At 36.6% G+C, this 18,534-nt stretch overlaps 1 protein-coding gene across 1 annotated transcript in view; it reads right to left on the bottom strand.

Annotated features, from left to right (window-relative positions):
- Positions 1-2,309: 2,309 nt before the first annotated feature.
- Positions 2,310-18,534, bottom strand: part of PIK3CG (phosphatidylinositol-4,5-bisphosphate 3-kinase catalytic subunit gamma) — a 56,381-nt gene continuing 40,156 nt past the window's right edge. The window contains exons 11-12 of the mRNA XM_044677856.1: positions 18,129-18,286; positions 2,310-2,751 (exon numbers count right to left, since the gene is read on the bottom strand). Of these exons, the coding sequence (XP_044533791.1) occupies positions 2,473-2,751; positions 18,129-18,286 (437 nt within the window). The 3' untranslated portion in view covers positions 2,310-2,472. The remainder of the gene's footprint in view (positions 2,752-18,128; positions 18,287-18,534) is intronic.

Below are 18,534 nucleotides of genomic sequence, written 5' to 3' on the forward strand. Positions count from 1 at the left end.
AAATCAAGGCGAAGAGAAATTTAGGGACTCCCAAAGGGTAACAGATAATGAGAAAGTCAGGAATAGAACCCAGAACTTTTGACTCTAGCTCTTTCCATGTCACAATGATATGGCAGTATTTCCTTTCCTCTAGCTCAGTGAACTTGATTCTCCCACAATTTCAAGGATACCGAAGCTCGACTTCATAGGATTCAATGGGAACAGAAGGGTCAGACTGGAACCCAGCGGGATGCCTTTCATGTATTTACATTCAACTCTAGAATCAAAATTTTAGCTTGCCTTCAGAATATGGGTCAACTAAGTCCTTTAGGACATCAATTCCACATCACAAAACAGGGGAAAAAATTAACTAAGTTATTTTATCTTGTATACATTCTTAAAAAATGTTCCTTTAGAGAGCAATTGCTCAAGTGCAAATAAGCAAGACAAAAACACTTTATTTCTTTTGTTATCTTTAATTATTGAGGAGAATAGACTGTATCAGAAACTCCATTGGAAAGAAAATTTATAGTGCCTGATCCTGACTAACATTTCACTTAAAAGTAATTATTCCTCATAAGAGTAATGAGAACACATCTGTCTGAAGTCAGATTCTTCTTTCTCTTTCTGAAAGGACTCATTGCAAATAAGTTATTTTGAGAATCTCTGTAGTCCCTAACATTATTCTTTTAGCAAGGAAGAATTTGTTTTCCTCTCATACATAGCCCAGCAAGGCCTTCAGTAGAGTGAGATATTCCCAGTTTTCAAAGGAAGGTGAACTTGCCTTTTTAGTAAGGTTTCCCTTCACCCTTAATTCCTACCCTCCTGGTAGGAGATAAAACATTTCCCTTCCCTCCCCCCCCCCAATTTCTGGATCATAAAGGTGATGCTAGTGATGGTGATTTTCTCCACCAACCACAGATTTGTCAAAGGAGAGAACCATTAGGCAGGGTAGGTGGAACTGTTTCTACATTCCTCTTTATATTCAGGAAGGTAGATGGCTACTGCTGTATTATATACAAAAAAAAAAGCCTAAGATTAAGTCTAATTTGAATAATTATCTTTCTTGAAAAAATATATTTCGTGCCTACTTTGTATATCCTTAAAATGAAATTAGCTCAATGTACAGTGCTACCTCTAGATAATTTCTAAGATTTATAAATAATTTCCTAACAATTCCATTTCAGAGAACTTTAACAACTACTTCATAAATAACAAAATATATAGCATATCAAGTAGCCTAAGAGAGTAGGCATTTATTTAGGAAACCTGAAATATGTGTAAAATATTTGAAAAAACATTTAAGCTTAGAAATAATTAAGGAAACTGGCATTCTAAATGGGAAAAATTGTTGGAGGAACAGCTGTCTTCTTTTAAAAACCATTTGAGTCTAAATTTAAAAGAAATTCCTAGCTTACTAATTTGCATCTTCTGGATAGTCTTCCTTTAAAATGTATTTTAAAACTATAAAGTTTGTTTCCTATAAAGATTAAAACTTTCAAGAGACTTAAAGGAGAATTCTTTCCAAGTAATTTTTTTTTCTGAATTCTGGGACAAAAGTGCCCTTCCTTAAAGATTTCACAATGCTCTGTGGGCATGTGTTTGTGTTTGTAAAGGGTTAGGAGAATGGAAAATGAGAAAGGAGGCAGGGAGAGGGGGAGAAAACTTTAGATGAGATGAGAGCCTATAACAATTATTTCCTGTTTCCATGCTCTAGAAAGCAACTTTAATTACACTGAATTACTTTTTTTTTTTTTTTTACATGGAGAGCATAACAGATGCAATCATTAGTATTACGCACATCCAAAGTCCTGGAACCAGACCAGCAGAAAAAAATGAGGACAAAAAGGTGTGGATTTTCCATTTGAAGTTCTTTGTGCTTTTCTATGCTCATTTGTTCCCTTTAAAGTACATAATTGCAAATAGCACCGTGAAAAGACTAACTTGCCTTCTTTGCTTTTGGCATATCGCTGGTACCTAAAGATATGGGAGGATGTTTTGAAAATATCTTTTAAGCAATGAGAAGGTTAAAATGACTACATTCTCCCACCCCCCTCTTTTGAGAAGCTTGAAGGATAAAAGGATGGAAAGAAAAGCAGGGAAAAGCCATCAAGGGCAATCTTTGATATACGGTTGAAAATAGATGTTATAATTTCTTTCTGGAAGTATTTTCGGAAGCACCTAATAACTCAATCATACCTTTTAACATAACAATGATGGTATTAATCTGTTTAAACTTAAAATTCTCTTCTCCAGGCATTTTGAGATACATTGGGAAAAACCTGGAAATCTGCTCAGCGTTAAGCATTAACTATTCAAATAATTTGCAGTGATAACAATTTTTTATTTTACAAAAAATCAGCAAGAAACAGCCATATTTCTGAAATGTCAGCTGTCAGAATGCCCAATTCCATTTTTAGTTCACGTTCAATAGCTGAAGTGTTATTTCAAACTCTTCTAATGGTCCTTGACCTTCAACTCTTGCCCTAGGCATTAGGCAGAATGTTTTTCTCCTTGTTTGATACCAAGAACAAGATGTAAGAACCAGTTAAACTGCACAGTCCAGCCTTTGTCTCTACAAACTTCTATCTGATCAAGGAAATACTTTTTGGCGTCCTCTTCATTTTTCCCCACTGTCAGGGCATCCCGGATATATTCAATATCTTCCTTGCTAGTTAACTGGGGCATTCCAGTCATCAGCATCATGGAAAACAGGATAATCAGCAGGTTAGTGTGTTGTCGAAGAGCTAAGTAAGCCTTGACACAAATGTCCTGGATAAAGAGAAAGCGAATCATTGTTGTTAAAGTGGTGAAAGGTACTCAAAAGAACAAGTTTCAAGACTTTCGTTTGACTTGCATAAATGGAGAAAATATAGCAGAAAATATTACTCCTAAGACAGGGTTCATGTTCTTAGGTTATAATCATGTAAAAAACAAGCTCGTTTCAATTATAAAATGCTTAATATAGTTGCTTGCATAAATCCTAGCAATGCTTAGTGAATAGTCATTCCTCATCTGCTCTCTTTCATCTGCTATTCTTGCCCTACAGATTAATTCAGTTTCTTCCAAATAGATATTGATAATGAAGATCTACATAGCCCAAGGAGAGGTGTGAAACAATAGCGATAATCCTGAAAGTACCAATGTAATTTATATAAATGTAGGCATTTGGTAAGAACTCATAGATTCTTGGCAAGTGATTGGATATTGGGTATTTGAATTTTGGTTCAATTTGGGATCACTAAGATGTAGAATTTCAGAGCTAGAAGGGATTTCAGAAGCCATCTACTTTAGCTTATACTTGAAAAAGAATTTAACCAACAATGTATTTTACTCCTGGTTACCAAGCCTTTGCTTACTGTCCTCTCCCAAGAGAAACCCATTATGAATCCAGGCAGGTAGATTTTTCCCTTATTTTTCATAATTTGCCTTTTTTGCAATTTCTACCCCCACTGCTTCTAGAACTGCCCTCTGAAGGTTAAAGAGAACAAATCCAATCTATCATATGACAACCCTTCAGATACTAGAAAACAACAGTTAAATTCCTCCCTGGATTCCTCGATCCTCCAAGGCAAACATGCCAGTTTCTTTAGGCAATCCTTTCATATGTTATGGATTCAAGGCTCACTACTATTCTAATCCCTTCCCTCCCAGTCTTCAGCTTCTTAATGTGCTTCCTAAACTTTTGTGGTCAAAATTTAATGTAATAATCCAGATGTAGAGTGGGTGGGACTATTGTCTCCTAATTAATGGAAAGTATTGGGCTCTTAACCCATCACGTTTGCCTTTTTTTGTGACTTCCTTGCAATTTATTGACCTATATTGAATTTATTCCAATCCATTAAAACTCTCTTTTCAGATTTTCTTCCAGAAAAACTGCTGTCTAGACACATATTTTGTATTGTGTACTTGGGATTTTGGACTATAGGTAAAAGAGATCTTAGAGATCACCTAGTCTAACTTCATTTAATAGATGAAGAAACTAAGGGAGGAAATGACTTATTGAAGATCACAAAAGTGATTTATAATATTGGAAGGTTTCAAATATAGATCTTCTGACTTTAAATCTAATATCCTTGTGAAGCCGATTTTCTGAACCACAGTATAAGACAATATTTGTTCCAATTAAATTCCCTCTTTTATTTGGCCCAACATTCTAACTTATCAAGACCTTTTTGGACTTTAACTGTCATCCAACATGCTAGCTAACCCTTCCAGCTTCTTATCACATGCAAACTTTTATCCACGTCACTAAAATGTTAAACAAAACGGAGTCAAGAACAGATACTTGGGGTACCCCATTGGAGTTGACTTTTAACCATTCATGACAGTCTTGAATTTATCTAATTGTACAATTGCCCATCACACACACCTCCATAATAGAATAGCATGAGAGGCAACACATGCCTTTAAGATCTATGTAAACTATATCTACAGCATAATCTTGCCAAAGGGGAAAATAAGGTTATCTTGGTTATAAGGTTACCTACTTTTAATGAAACTATAATGGATCTTTGGAGGCACTTCCATTTTTTAAGGTGTTCTTGAGCTATCTTTTTAATAATACTTTCTAGAAGTTTGTCAAGAAGTAGTCAAGCTCATTTGCCTATAATTTCCAGATTCCATTTTTTCTCTCTCTTTTTTTGAGATTGGGAAGATATATTATCATACTTCCCCAATACCATCTCCCAGTCTCCAACAAAAACCTACTTTATATGAAAGAAGTAAAACTGGGAAAACTAAACCAAAACATTGGCCTTGTCTCACAAGACATGCTTCATATCTGTCCTTTCCAGCCCTGTAGTACCTCTTTCATGTTTTCAATGATTTTGCAAATATCACTGATGAAGGGTAGCAATTACATCCACTAATTCTTTCACCTACTGAGGGTACAGAGCATCTGAGTCAGGTGACTTGAACTCAGGAAAGGGAGTTAAGTTACTGTCTTCTTATCTTCCTGTTCATATTGGGTATGAACTCCCTAACATTCCATTTTTGCTTGGTCCTTTCTGGTCCAAAGGTAATTCTGCTTGGCAGAAACAAAACCAAATACAAAATAAAAATTGAATAGCTCTGCTTCTTTTCTTTCACCAATTATTATCATTCTGTATACCATGAACAGGAATCCTATCCATTCTTTGATTCTTTTTTCCTCTCTAAAATAGCTTCAAAGTTCCCCCTTTTTTGTTTTTAACCCTTAGCTTAATTTAGGGTCTTCATCCTCTTTCTTCCAGACTTTTCCCATTTAGGTCACCAGTGACTGATGGGTTAGAAACTAGCACCACATTTTTGACTCTGTGTCCTTTCAAAAGAGCAGAAATGTTTGTTCCATTCTTTAGTTTCAGCTCTTCTATTTTCCATTTGCTGATGGAGCTAGAGTCTTTAAAGTATCTTTCAGTTTTTCTGCTCATGACCATGCAGAATCTCTTGCCTCCTGGAAGACTGCCTCAGTGCATTAGAGCTCTTGCATTCTTAATGACTCCATTTATATAAAGAAATTATTTTCTTTTGTCCATGCATATGCCCTGTTGAGCTGCCTTTCATTTTTCCTTAGTAATTACATTGGCTAAGTACAAACTATACCAAAGGCAATATTCACATTAATTTGGCAACTTGTATAATTTTCACGAGATGATGGATGTGGCTTTCTCTTGATTCAGAATTATTGTACATTCTGATTAATAATTATTTTAAGTCACTGTGGTTTTGGATAAAAGATCTATGTCAGGTGAACACTACATAGTTGAGGGCATACAATCAAGCTTAAACTCCCGGCATTAGCAGAAAATTTCCACCTACAAATTAATGTATTATTGTGACCCTAATCAGAGAATACTTCCTGATGAATTGACTGATAACTAGTATTTTATGTTGTGCTCAGAGTTTGTAAATTACTTCACATGCATTATTTCGTTTGACCCTCAAAACAACCCTATCAAATAGATAGTACAAGTAATATTCCTATTTTATAGATGGGGCTCAGGGAAGTCAAGTGGCTTGCCCATGATTATTAAATGTAGGATCTGAATCCATATCTTGGTTTAAAAAATTATTTTGTTAAATATTTCCCAATTACATGTAAAATTTTTTTAACAATCATTAAAAAAAATTTGAGTTCCATTATGCCCCAAAGGCTATAATACTATGCATACCCTTTGATCCAGGAATACCACTACTAGGTCTTGTATCCCAAAGTGATTTTTAAAAAAAGGGAGAGGGAGAGGATTCAATTGTACAGAAGTATTTATAGCAGCTCTTTTTGGGATGGCAAAGAATTGGAAATTGAGGGCATGCCCATCAATGGGGAATGGCTGAACAAATTGTAGAATATGATGATAATGAAATACTATTGGGCTGTAAAGAATGATTAACAGGAAGATTTCAGAAAAAGCTGGAAAGACCCAAATGAATTGATGCAGAGTGAAATAAGCAGAAGCAGGAAAATATTGTGTACAGTAACAGCAGTGTGAAATACTTAGTGTACTATTTTTCACTTTAGTTTGTGTTTTTATTTGGGGTTTTGGTTTTACATGAATATTCTTTTTCAACAACAAACAATATGGAAATGTTTTGCATGATAATACATGTATAACCCAGATCAAATTGCTATCCTCTCTGAGGGGAGAGAAGGGAGAGAAGGAGACAGTTTGGATCTTATAACTTCAGAAAACATATTTGGAAAACTGTTATTACACGTAATTGGGAAAATATATCTAAAATTTTTTTTGAATTCCAAATCCTCTCCTTCCCATCCCTGCTCCCTTCCTTGAGAAGGCAAACAATTTAATATTAATTATACATGTGAACTCATACAAAATATATTTCCATATTAGCCAGGATTTTCACAAAATGTATTTCCATCTTAGCCAGGATCTTCTATCTACTAAGCCACACTAATTCCATGATGTGGAATGGAAAGGCTCTGTGGAGTTATAGGGAGAGCTGTGGATTCGGAGGCAGAAGACCCAAGTTCAAACCTTTCTTCTGTTTCTATGATCTAGTGCTGGAAGGGACATCAGGGACCACAGAGTCCACTTCTCTCATTTTATACATCAAGAAACTGAGGCCAGAGAGGTTAAAGGAGCTGCCCCAAATCATACAAGGTTGTAAGTGTATGAGGCAGGATACAAACTCAAGAACGGGACTTTTTTCCCAGGTACTACTCTGCCTCCTAATGGCTATTTGGTCTGGAGTCAGTGTTCCTGTATTCAAATCTGGCCTCAGATCCTTACTAGCTGTGTGACCCTGGGCAAGTCCCTCTAACCCTACAATTTTCTCATCTGTCAAATGAGCTGGAGAAGGAAATGACGAACCACTCCAGTATCTTTGCCAGGAAAATCCCAAGCATTGTCCTGAAGAGTTGGCCACTACTGAACAACAAAAACCCTACATATACACGTGCGTAAATACATATAGAGATACATATGCATACACATATATGCATATAGAAATATATATGCTAGACACTGTATTAAACATTGAGCAAGTCATTTAATTTTTCTGTACTTTAGTTTCCTTATCTACAAACTGAGGTTGGACTAGATTTGACTCTAGATTTTATGATCTACTCCAGTGATTCCCAAAGTGGGTGCCACCGCCCCCTGGTGGGTGCTGCAGTGATCCAGGGAAGCGGTGATGGCCACATTTATCTTTCCTATTAATTGTTATTAAAATGAAAAAAAAAAAAGTAATTTCCAGGGGGCTAAGTAATATTTTTTCTGGAAAGGGGGCTGTAGGCCAAAAAAGTTTGGGAACCACTGGTCTACTCTATTACACTATTACAGAACCCCATCTCAGGTCTTAGGGTCTTGGATATTATTTAGTCCAATTCATAACCTAACAAGAATCTTATCTCTACCAGCTCCCACAACTACCCATTCAGGGGAATCACGGGCCACAGAGCCTTCCTTGGAGAGGGAGTCTAGCAACTATTTCCTCACTCTGACTCTGAAATTCAGATTGATCTGAAGTGAATATTCTTCCATAAGCCTCAAGTTAAGTGATATTTCTCTTATTGACATTTCTATTCTTGATCTTCTGGTTTATTTAACTGCCTTTATTAGGGTCTCATATCCTGGTGAAAAGACATTTAAAATAAGAGTTAACCACAAGCCTTGGGGGTATGAGGAAATATGAGTGTAAATCATCATTTCTCTAGTGCCTCACTCCGAGTGTTTATCAGCAAAATAAAGAGGCCCCAACATGGAAAACAATAAAGATGTTAGGCACAAGTTTCTAATTTGCTAATAGCTGATGAATTACAAATTGTCCTGAATCGTAATGATTAGGTCTATTTTCCCTCCAAACCAGAACTCTTTACTTCCTTTCCTCATGCTTACCCAGGAATTAAGAGGAAGTAAAATTCTGTCGATCCTGTCCTCAAAAAAGTGAAGCAGTCATCTCAGTACCGTATGAGGCAGAAATAGTAAGAGAGGAGGAGAGGAGGAAGAGGAAGAGCAGAAGGAGAAGAGGGGGATTTGGCTGAGGCTACAAGGAGGGAGGCAAAGAAAAATTCAAAATGTATTTATAAATGAAAAGTTACTACAAGTGAAAACTATGTCCATATGTTTAACTTAGAATAATAGTAGTAATACCAATAATAAGTTGTAATTACACAAAACTTTAGGGTTTACAAAGCTCTTTAGAACTATAACCTCACATCAATTCTTATTTTACAAATGAGGAAACTGAGGCTGACAGATGTTAAATTACTTGCCCTGCCCCACACCTGATAATTGAGATCAGAGTTGAACTGAAGTCTATCTTGACTCCAGGTCCAGGATCTAGCCACTGTCATCCCTACCTTTTTCTTGTACCTCTCTGAAGGAAGAAAAAGCTAGATGAGGGGACAGGGACTTTAAGTCTGAGCCAGAAATTGGCATGGTTTTTAAATAATCCTCTGACCAAACAATGGAAGTAATGGATGAGATAACATTTCTTCTAAAAGGAGGCAAAGTGTGGCTAATAAAAAAAAATATTGAACATTCTAAAAACCCCTTTTGTTTACAACCTTTGAATTAGCACTTCTTACCTTGATTGCTTTTTAAAAAATGATTCTCCAACTGGTTCCATCTGTTAGTGGAAAACCTACACTTACTCTTTTCTCAAATATTTAGCTGGGAATTCATTAGAAGCTGAAAGGCTACAATTAAGCTAGTATATATTCAGCTGGGATTTTCTAATAGTAAGCAATGGTGAGAGAATTCCAGGAGAAAATTATCTTGGCTTAGAACATGGGAGCTACAGTAATCCAGTTTCCCCCACACTGGGGATCCTCTTCCCCTCTATCAATAGAATAATGAATGAATTTAATTTCATAATTGCAGAACTGGGTTCACATCTCCCCCAAGTATATGAATAAGCTTAGTAATTGCTCCCGAGCCCTTTTAAAATGGAGGCTCTTATTCTTTATTTATGTGTCATGGACTCTGGCAGTCCCAGGAAGCCCTTTGAGCAATGTTTTAAACATGTAAAATAAAACACATAGATTTACAAAAGGAAATCAGCTTTTTGAAATACAATTGACAAGATCTTTTCTAAGTCACAGGCTCTAATTTAAGAATCCCTTCTTTTAAAAGCACTGATTCAAGATCAATGATTAAAGAATGGAGATTTTTGAAATTAGTGACAAATCCTGATTTACATTTAAGGGAAAAAAGGAGGCTACATATTTGCTTTGTTTTCAGGAACTGTGGAAGTGAAGAAAACTTAAGAAGATCATGTAGTCCAACTCTCTCATTTTACCAGGGAGGAAACTGCAACCCAGAAGAGTTAAATAATTTGTCCAGTGTCACCAAGTAGAAAGTGTCAGAGCTTGGATTTGTACTCATGATCTGACTCGAACTCTGAGACTCTTATCTTATGAAATTCTTTTTACAGGGCTTTTGTTTTTCCTTCTGAATCTAGGAAGGAGATTCTGGGGGAAAGTATCATACTAACAAATTCATACTAGGAATAAATAGCATGCCAGAAAATCTTTGAGCTCCAGTTTTGATTACAGAGTGATCAATGTGGACTTGGGCTCAGATCCTACTTCAGACACTATACTAACCTAATCTTTTTCAATTTTACTGTCTTCCTCTGTAAAATGGGGGTAACAATATCACTTGCATTGGTGGGAAGTTGTGAGGATCAGAGGTATTGTATGTGAAGGAGGATTTTTTTTGTTTAGAATAGACCTGTGATTTCATTCTTGTTGAGCATGCCTACTAAGTAAAATTCTTCCACCAATGCAGATAGTAACCAATTCTGAAACATATAGTCGTTTTTTTAGTATCAATTCAAAAATGAATGGCAAGGGCAAGGCAATGGGGTTTAATGACTTGCCCAAGGTCACACAGCTAGGATGAAATTTATTAACTTAAAGGATTGTCTGGAGCAATGAGGAGTGAAGCATCCTGAGACAGAGAGTCCCTTTTTTTTTTTATCAGAGACTTGAACCCAGGTTTCCCTGACTCAAAGGACAGTTCTTTCTCTATTAAAGGCTTAAGCTCTATAGGATTGGGATAAAGTCTAGATCCTTGATTTCATTTATTTATTTATTTTTAAGCTCTCACTTCCTTTCTTTCCTACTTACTTTAAACTCTTACCTTCCATTTTGGAATCAATACTATGTATTGGTTCCAAGGCAGAAGAGCAGTAAGAGCTAGGCAATGGGAGTTAAGTGGCTTGTTCAGGCTCACTCAGCTAGGAAGTATCTGAGACCACATTTGAACCCAGGACCTCCTTTCTCTAGACCCGGTTTCTATCAACTGTGATTTTATTTGTAATGGAAATTCCAAAATGTGGAAACTATCTTTTCAAAATATGGTCTTAAAAAAAACCTCCTACTTTCTTATTATCAATTCTAAGAAGAGTGGTAAGGGCTAGGCAATCAGGGTTAAGAGACTTGCCCAAGGTCATCCAGCCAGGAGTATCTGAGACAACATTTGAACCCGTGTCCTCCTGACTCTAGGTCTGGGGCTCTATCCACTGTACAAACTACCTGCCTCTGCAACATATAATCTTAGAGAATTGCCTCCAACAATGACAAATTCAAATAGAGACTAGGGTCCCTAAATGACAAGGATCCCTGTAGGCTACATAATAATATCATCTATGTTCTATTGTATTTTTATCCATTTTGTTAACTATTTCCTAACTGCATTTTAATCTGGTTCTGCTGTTTTTTACTTCTCTGACATAGAACACAGAGAAATAAAGGGACTTGGCCACATAGCCAGGATGTATCAGAGGTGGGATTTGAACTCATGTCCATCTGACTTTGAGGACAGCTTTTTATCTACTATGAACAAAGCTTCTAATATATAATGGGTTATGGAATAAATATAGCTTATTATTAAGTAGAGAGTGTTAAGAGCTTGGGTTAAGGAAATTTAAAAGAATGTGTGTTTGGAGAGGGGGCTAGAAGGTGAAAACCCAACTCCTGCAATTTTGCTTAGGTTTAAAGTAAAAATCTTCACTCTTGAAAGGTGAATTTCCCATTAATCCTATTGCCCCAAAATTCATTCTTGTCACGTGGATGAAAGAATCTGCTTTAAATTCAAGTGAAACTGAATGGCCTCCCACTTGGGAGGTAAAGGAGGAAAGTGGCAGCTAAAATATGAGGAATCACTGTCTTAGCCAATAAAGGTCTTGGGAAAGAGAAACCCTGGAAACACTAACTATATACATTCATGAAACAGGCATCTGACTTCTCCACTGCAAAACTGCTTCTTTAGAGTGACATCTAGGGGTGATTGCCTTTTAAGCCCACTCTTTAACTGAGAGCAATGTTTGTATATTTGCAAAGGCTTAAATGGGTTTGGAAATATTTCCTCCTATTTCTAAACTTGCTTATTATTTTAAGCATTTATTGAGCATCCTACAATGTTCAAAGATGGTCTTGCTAAGCTTGCTTGCATTAGGCATGGTTGTCTGTTCTAAATACAAGGTATCCCAAAGATGTGAGTGCAGTTTCAAGCTAACATCTTTGGGACACCCTGTATTTTTCTTCCTTGATAACTATCTCATATTCCCTTTATTAATTACTAGTATTAGCACATGGATCATATTGTTCAGTCAGTACATACCCCCTTTTTTACTGGGTGAATTATATCTAATGTTCAAGAGAAAAAAAATAAACCTTACAAAAATCTCTCTCTATATATATGCTCATTGCAATGACTGAATGTGTCATTTGGTTGTATGTTAAGTTTAATAAAGTATGCCCTGTGTTAGATTAGATAGTCTAGAAGGTCCCTCACAATCCTAAAAATCTTTGATTATTTTCATTTCATGTTTAAGTTTCATCATTTGCCAAAGGAAACAAGATGGAACCTATAAACTGGATAATTCATAATTTATTTCATTTTATCATCAGGTGGCAGTATTTACTATGTCATTACACACTCACAAAATTTTAGCATTGGAAGGAAACTTAGGGGACATCTAGTCCAATCAGGATTTCACTCAAAGCAGGAATCTCTTCTATAACATTGATTTCTTTGAACCTTTTAGTCAGTTTCGCTATTTTTTTTTTACTCTCTAATAGAGAGGTGACTCAAATTAATTTTTAAAATGAAGGCACATACAAACTCTCCTACTTGGCATAAAAAGGTGTTCCTCCCTCTACAATTGGGGATTTCCCTGAATGCTGATGTCGTGTATCTAAAGGTAGAGCATTTCCACTGCCAAAGACCTGCCCGAAACGTTGAATGTTGCAAGCTAAATGTGTAATGTAAATTCTTTAGATTCAAAATAAAGTGATCTTAGATTAATTATTAGTAAGCAAAACAATCCTTCTTTTTATGTTATAGGAACATATTTCACTAAGGAGAATTAATTCATTATGATCATCACCATCAAAAACCTTTAGTGAGCATCCACTGTCTGCATGGCACTGTACCATAGGGTGGCCACATGTCATTGGTTTCAGAAAGTTTTGTCTTCTTTGCCCACTGCAGTTTATCTCTTAAGACTCTATTTTTAGGGAATGGTCCCAAGAACTCAGCTCCGTGCTGAACCAATCATCTCTAGAAGAAGTGAGGGTCAGAAAAGAGTAGGGCATTCCATTCTTGTCCCCCACCTCAAGGGACTAATATTAATAATAATAGATGACATTTCTAAAATACTTTAAGTCTTACAAAATGCTTTACACATGCTATCTCATTTGATTTTCACCAAAATCTTACAAGGTAGGTGTTATTACTATCCCCATTTTATATATGAAGAAACTGAGGCTGAGAGAGGTTAAGTTTTTTGCCCAGGCCATACAGTCAGGAAATATTCAGGTTAGATAGATTTTAAGTTAAATTCTTCTGGGTGCCAAGTCTTGGACTCTATTCATTATGACACCTAGCTTCTCCTGGGTTGATATTTTCATTCCATGAAGAGGTTCATCATTTATTCTTTTATTTTTTTTTCTTTTTCTGTGTCACCTTAATAATCAACAAATGCAGCCCTTCCTGCTAAGTCTCCTAAATACTCCTTTATTAATCTTCCTCACAACAGTTAGTAGGTAGCGGTATATACCTTTAATTATATTCTGACCTTTTGATTAAAAGAAATAAACAAAACTGCCAATTGTTGGCCAGTCCTCCCACTCTTCCTATATAAGTTTCCCTTGCAGTTGACTCAATACATTAATTAATCAAGTTTGTTATAGGAATAATTTTTTCCAGATCTGCATAGAACTAGTGACTTAATATAACACACAAATGTATATAAGAATCAGCATATTGCTGGATTAATTAAATACCGATACCTTTTGGTGCTAATTACTTGACAATATTTGGAGAAGACATGATCCCTTCTTCCAAGGGACTTAACATCCAAAGGGAAAGCCAAGAGACATAAATATAAATTTGGGCTAACAAAAATCGGAAGGAACTGCATATACTGGCACAATGCTCAATCTTTCCTGGGATACTTGGCACTGTTCATGTAAAGCTATTGATCATTGCTTTCTTATTCTCCTTGTAACACCAAACTTGATCAGAAGTCCTAACTAGATGATGGAAGAATAAGAAGTCAATAATATGTGCTCAATTTTAGTTGGCTTCTAGGACAGCAACAAATAGTTCTTGACCAGTCCATAGGGCAGAGGTACATTCTGGTTCTGTTCTACATCACTGTGCCTGAATCTCAATGTACACTCACTTTTTGCAAGCTGGCCACTAATTCTATTTTTTATGTATATAATCTATTGGTATGCAGAATACATTTTGGAGAAGGAAATGGTGAACCACTCCAGTATCTTTGCTAAGAAAACCCATCAAAAGTAAGGTTGGACAGACCTCAGGAGATAGTGGAGGACAGAAGAATCTGGTGTGCTATGGGCCACGGGGTCACAGAGTCAGACACGACTGAACTGAACAACAACAGATGCTTATGATTTAAGCATGGGGACACACATAAAACAGCAGCAAATTGGACTAGATATCAGGATACCTGGATTCTTGTGTCAGTCTTGCTGCTAACAAGCAACAGAAGATTAGACTAGTAGGAAGGAGGCCAAATGGTAAGAAATGAGTGAGAATAATGGCTTATATTTAAGGGGATAGAGTGGATGCGTATGGAGATGGTGTAGTCTAGAAGCTGACTGCATTCAACTGTAAAGATCAAGAATCCAAGATGGTGCCCAGTTTTTGGGTGGAGAAGCTAGAAAGATGATACTGGCTGGCTATAATGGATGCAGAGCAACTGAGAATCATCATTTTAAGGGTGTAGTTAATAGTAACGAGAGGAAAAAATGATTAAAAGGCATATGATTCATTTTTTCAAAAGGCTCACCAAAAAATAAAAACAGTAGCAACAATAAGGCATATTTGTATAGCAATCTATAATTTTTACCAAATGCTTTCCTCCCAGCAACTCAGACTATTAATGAAGAGAACTGACAACAGTCAAAATCTCTGCATTTATCTACTTCCTTAAACGTCAGGGTTTTTGCTGTGTTTGGACAAATCCATTTAGATAAATCTCATTTATGTAATAGAAAAGAACTGATGGAGTGGTTTTTGTTTCCTTAAAAGATGAATTTTGGCCAACTTTTTTTCCACTTTCCCCCACCCTCCAGGAAATTGTCAAAATGTGTGATTTTAACTTGGAAGAAAAACAGGACTGAAACATGTCAAACCCCTTAAAAAGCAACCAAAAAAATCCACACCTTTGAAAAAAGTCACCAAGTAAAGGTCTGGATCCCAGCTGATACAATGCAGAGAAGTACAAATGGAAAAAAAAACCTCCAAACAACTCTAAGACTGTCTGGCCACACTCTGTCTCACTGACCACTGCTTTGAGGTCTGAGAGAAGTAAGGCTTGTAACCACTGAAGTGAACATCAGGCAGAGCCAAGCAGGAATAAACAAGAAATGACAAAGTTTCAACATGAAGTGGATGGGATTCAAGATTTGGGTAGGGGCTGGAGCAGATGACCTCTTTGCTTCTTTTAAAGAAAGAGACAGTAATGAGCAGGCTAAATATTACTGACTTGTATGACCTTAAATAAGTCACAACCTCTTTGAGGCTCAGTTTCCTTATCTGTAAAATGAGAGGATTGAACTAGATGGCCTCCTAGCTCTAAATATGTGATCTCAGATTATGATTTTCTGCATTACCTCCTTGAAGGCTTCTAGACTAAAAGTTCTCCAATTTGGGGGTTTCAGGATCCTTTCCTATTCTTAAAAATAAATGATGGTCTCCACCCAAAAGAGCTTTTGTTTAGGAGGGCTATAGCTATATTGGTCATATTAGAAATAAAAAATGTCTTAGTATTAAAGTGATTTAAGCCACATAGCCCCCCTGAAAGGATTTGGAACACCCTTGGGTCCCTGGACCACACTTTAGGAGTCCATAAAGAGAGTGACACACAAAAGGTATGATTCTGAAAAATCTATGTATAAATAATTTTTAAAATAAATAAAATCATAAATACACAAAAGGAGCTGGCTCCTGAAAGGAAACCTTTGGTGAATATAACAGAAACAATCAACCTCTAATTCCCACATCCTATTCGTTGGGATTTTTTGTAAAGAAAGCTTTACTTAAAACAGCAACGACAGCAACAAACCCCACACCTGTTCTTGCTTATATGGCTTTTTAAAGACTGTTTTGTTTAGTCACAATTTTAAAATTTGCACGTGTGAAATTCTAATATCCAGGTTGGAAATATTTGATAGTCAAAACTAGAAAGGATCGTAAAAAGCCAGCACTGAGTACGTTCAGCCTCTGAGGATTCTTAGAGAGGCAGCAAGGCAGAATGGAAAGGACGTTGGTCCTGGAGTCATTTGACCTGTGGCTGAATCTTAATTTTGATCCTTAAGAGCTGTCTGGCCCTGGGAGTTTTGTTTCACATGTTAAACCTCAATTTCTTCATGGGATTCCTATTCATTCTACTTTCTTCATAGGGTTGTGGCGGGGAGGTGCTCAGCAAAACGTTGAGCATTATGTAAATGCCACATTCTGACTGTTGTTTTTACACAGGAGTTGGTGTTTATTGAGAAATGGAATCAGGGAAGTAGAACACTGGATAGATCATGTGAAGGCACATTCTCTATGGAAAGAATATCTGAGTTCAAATCCAGCCTCAGACATTTACTAGATGTGTGACCCAAGCAAGCCACTTAGCTCTGTCTGCCTCAGTTTACTCAAATGTCAAATGAGGAAAATGATAGCCATCAATTCCTACCATTATTGTGAAGAACAAATAGGATAATATTTGTAAAAATGCTTAGCACATAGAAGACACTATATAAATACCTCTCCCCTTCAATTCTCTTCCTTTCCTATCTCTTTTTAATGGAAGAGAAAATACATTAGCTCTATGTGTAAGTATGAGGGCTGTGGGCAGCTACATAGCTCAGTATAAAGAGAATTCCCTCTGGAAGCAGGAAGTCCTGGGCTCAAATTTGACTTCAGAGACTTCCTAGCTATGCTACCTGGGCAAGTCACTTACCCACAATTGCCTCATCCTTACAGCTCTTTTTCCTTGAAACTTAGTCTTGATTCTAAAACTGAAGGTGAAGATTTAAAAAAAAAAAAAAAAAAAGAAGTTCAAAGACCACTTTGGAGAACAAATTATTAAGGTTGCAGTCTTCACAGAAATATACAATGGAATTACTTTTTCATCTGCATGAACACTGGAATGTTTTTCAGAGCTTCCTACCATTCATTGATATACCATACCAAATGGCCAGATTTCTACTTGGGCTAACAGAGGATCACTGTTCAGTCGTTTCAGTCAAGTCTGACTTTTCATAACCCTATTTGCGGTTTTCTTCTTAAAGACACTGCAGTAGTTTGCCATTTCTTCTTCAGGTCATTTTACAGATAAGAAAACTGAGGCCAATAGGATTAAGTGACTTTCCCAGTTAACTAACAGTTAGTTAGTATCTGATGCCAGATTTGAACTCAGGAAGATGAGTCTTTCTGACTTCAGGTCTGACACTCTATCCTGAACCACTCAACTGTCCTTGATTAACAGCTAAATATCTATTAACTAGCTACACCTAGGAATGTAGATCTTGAAGTATAAGGGACCAGAAGTGGTTCTGGCTGTCTCATGAGAGATGATTGTTACATTTTTAGTGTGAACATTTATAATTTGGAAGTCACCAAGTGCTCCAAATAAGAGCTTGATTTATCATTTTATTGATCGTAGGGCTTAAGAAAATGATTCAGAAAATGTAAAAAATGCAGATTAAACTTAAAAAGGTTCCATGTGTACATTGGGGCGGGGGCACGGTGGAGAAGCCAGTTATTATGCACTTATCAGTACACCACTGAAGGGAACCTAGGAATTATCTACTTCAATTTTCTCATTTTACAGTTGAAAAACTGATACTTGGACAAGTTTAATTAACTTGCCTAAGGTCATTCAGGCAGGCAGAGATCAAGTCAGGATTTGAAGCTAGTTTCCTTGGCTCAAGATCCAGCACTCTGTGCATCTTCCCATTTAGCTATGCTGGTCCAAAGGAGATATATCATGATCTATTACTCAACTCACATTGAAGCCTTTCTACCTTGCCCCAACCAGCTAGAACTTGGAATTTGCTTTCATATCCTGAAGAAACCCAAGTGCCCTCTTCACAGTGATGAGGCATCAGAGTAGGGCTTTTGTGGTTACTTATCTCTGCATGTTATCTATCAATTAAGGGTGATACACCTTACCTGGAATTTCTGGAAGTGCTGGCTGCTTTTCTTTCCAGAAGTTCCCATCACGAAGAGGAAATCAGGAGTTAGCACGAATGGGACTCTCTCTTTGTTGATGCCCAGGAAACTTTTATAATTCCCAAGAATGTGGCCAAAGTCAATGTGAAACAGATTTCCTTAGAAGAAAGACACATCAGCAATCATTGTGGGGAATCTCTAGCTTATAATAGCCCAATGGGCTAATGTTGATTTCTTGGAAAATTTTAAAGTTGCCTTAAAGCCAGCTACCCAGGGAGGAGCAAGCTTTTTTTTTTTTGAGATGATTTTCATCATCTTCAGTTCAATTAACTAACAGAAGCATTATTAAGCTTTGGTATATGCCAGGCATCATGGGTACAAAGACAAAAACAAAGCAATTTCTTGC

Source organism: Gracilinanus agilis, chromosome 5, assembly GCF_016433145.1.
Source record: "Gracilinanus agilis isolate LMUSP501 chromosome 5, AgileGrace, whole genome shotgun sequence".
Lineage (NCBI taxonomy): Eukaryota > Metazoa > Chordata > Mammalia > Didelphimorphia > Didelphidae > Gracilinanus > Gracilinanus agilis.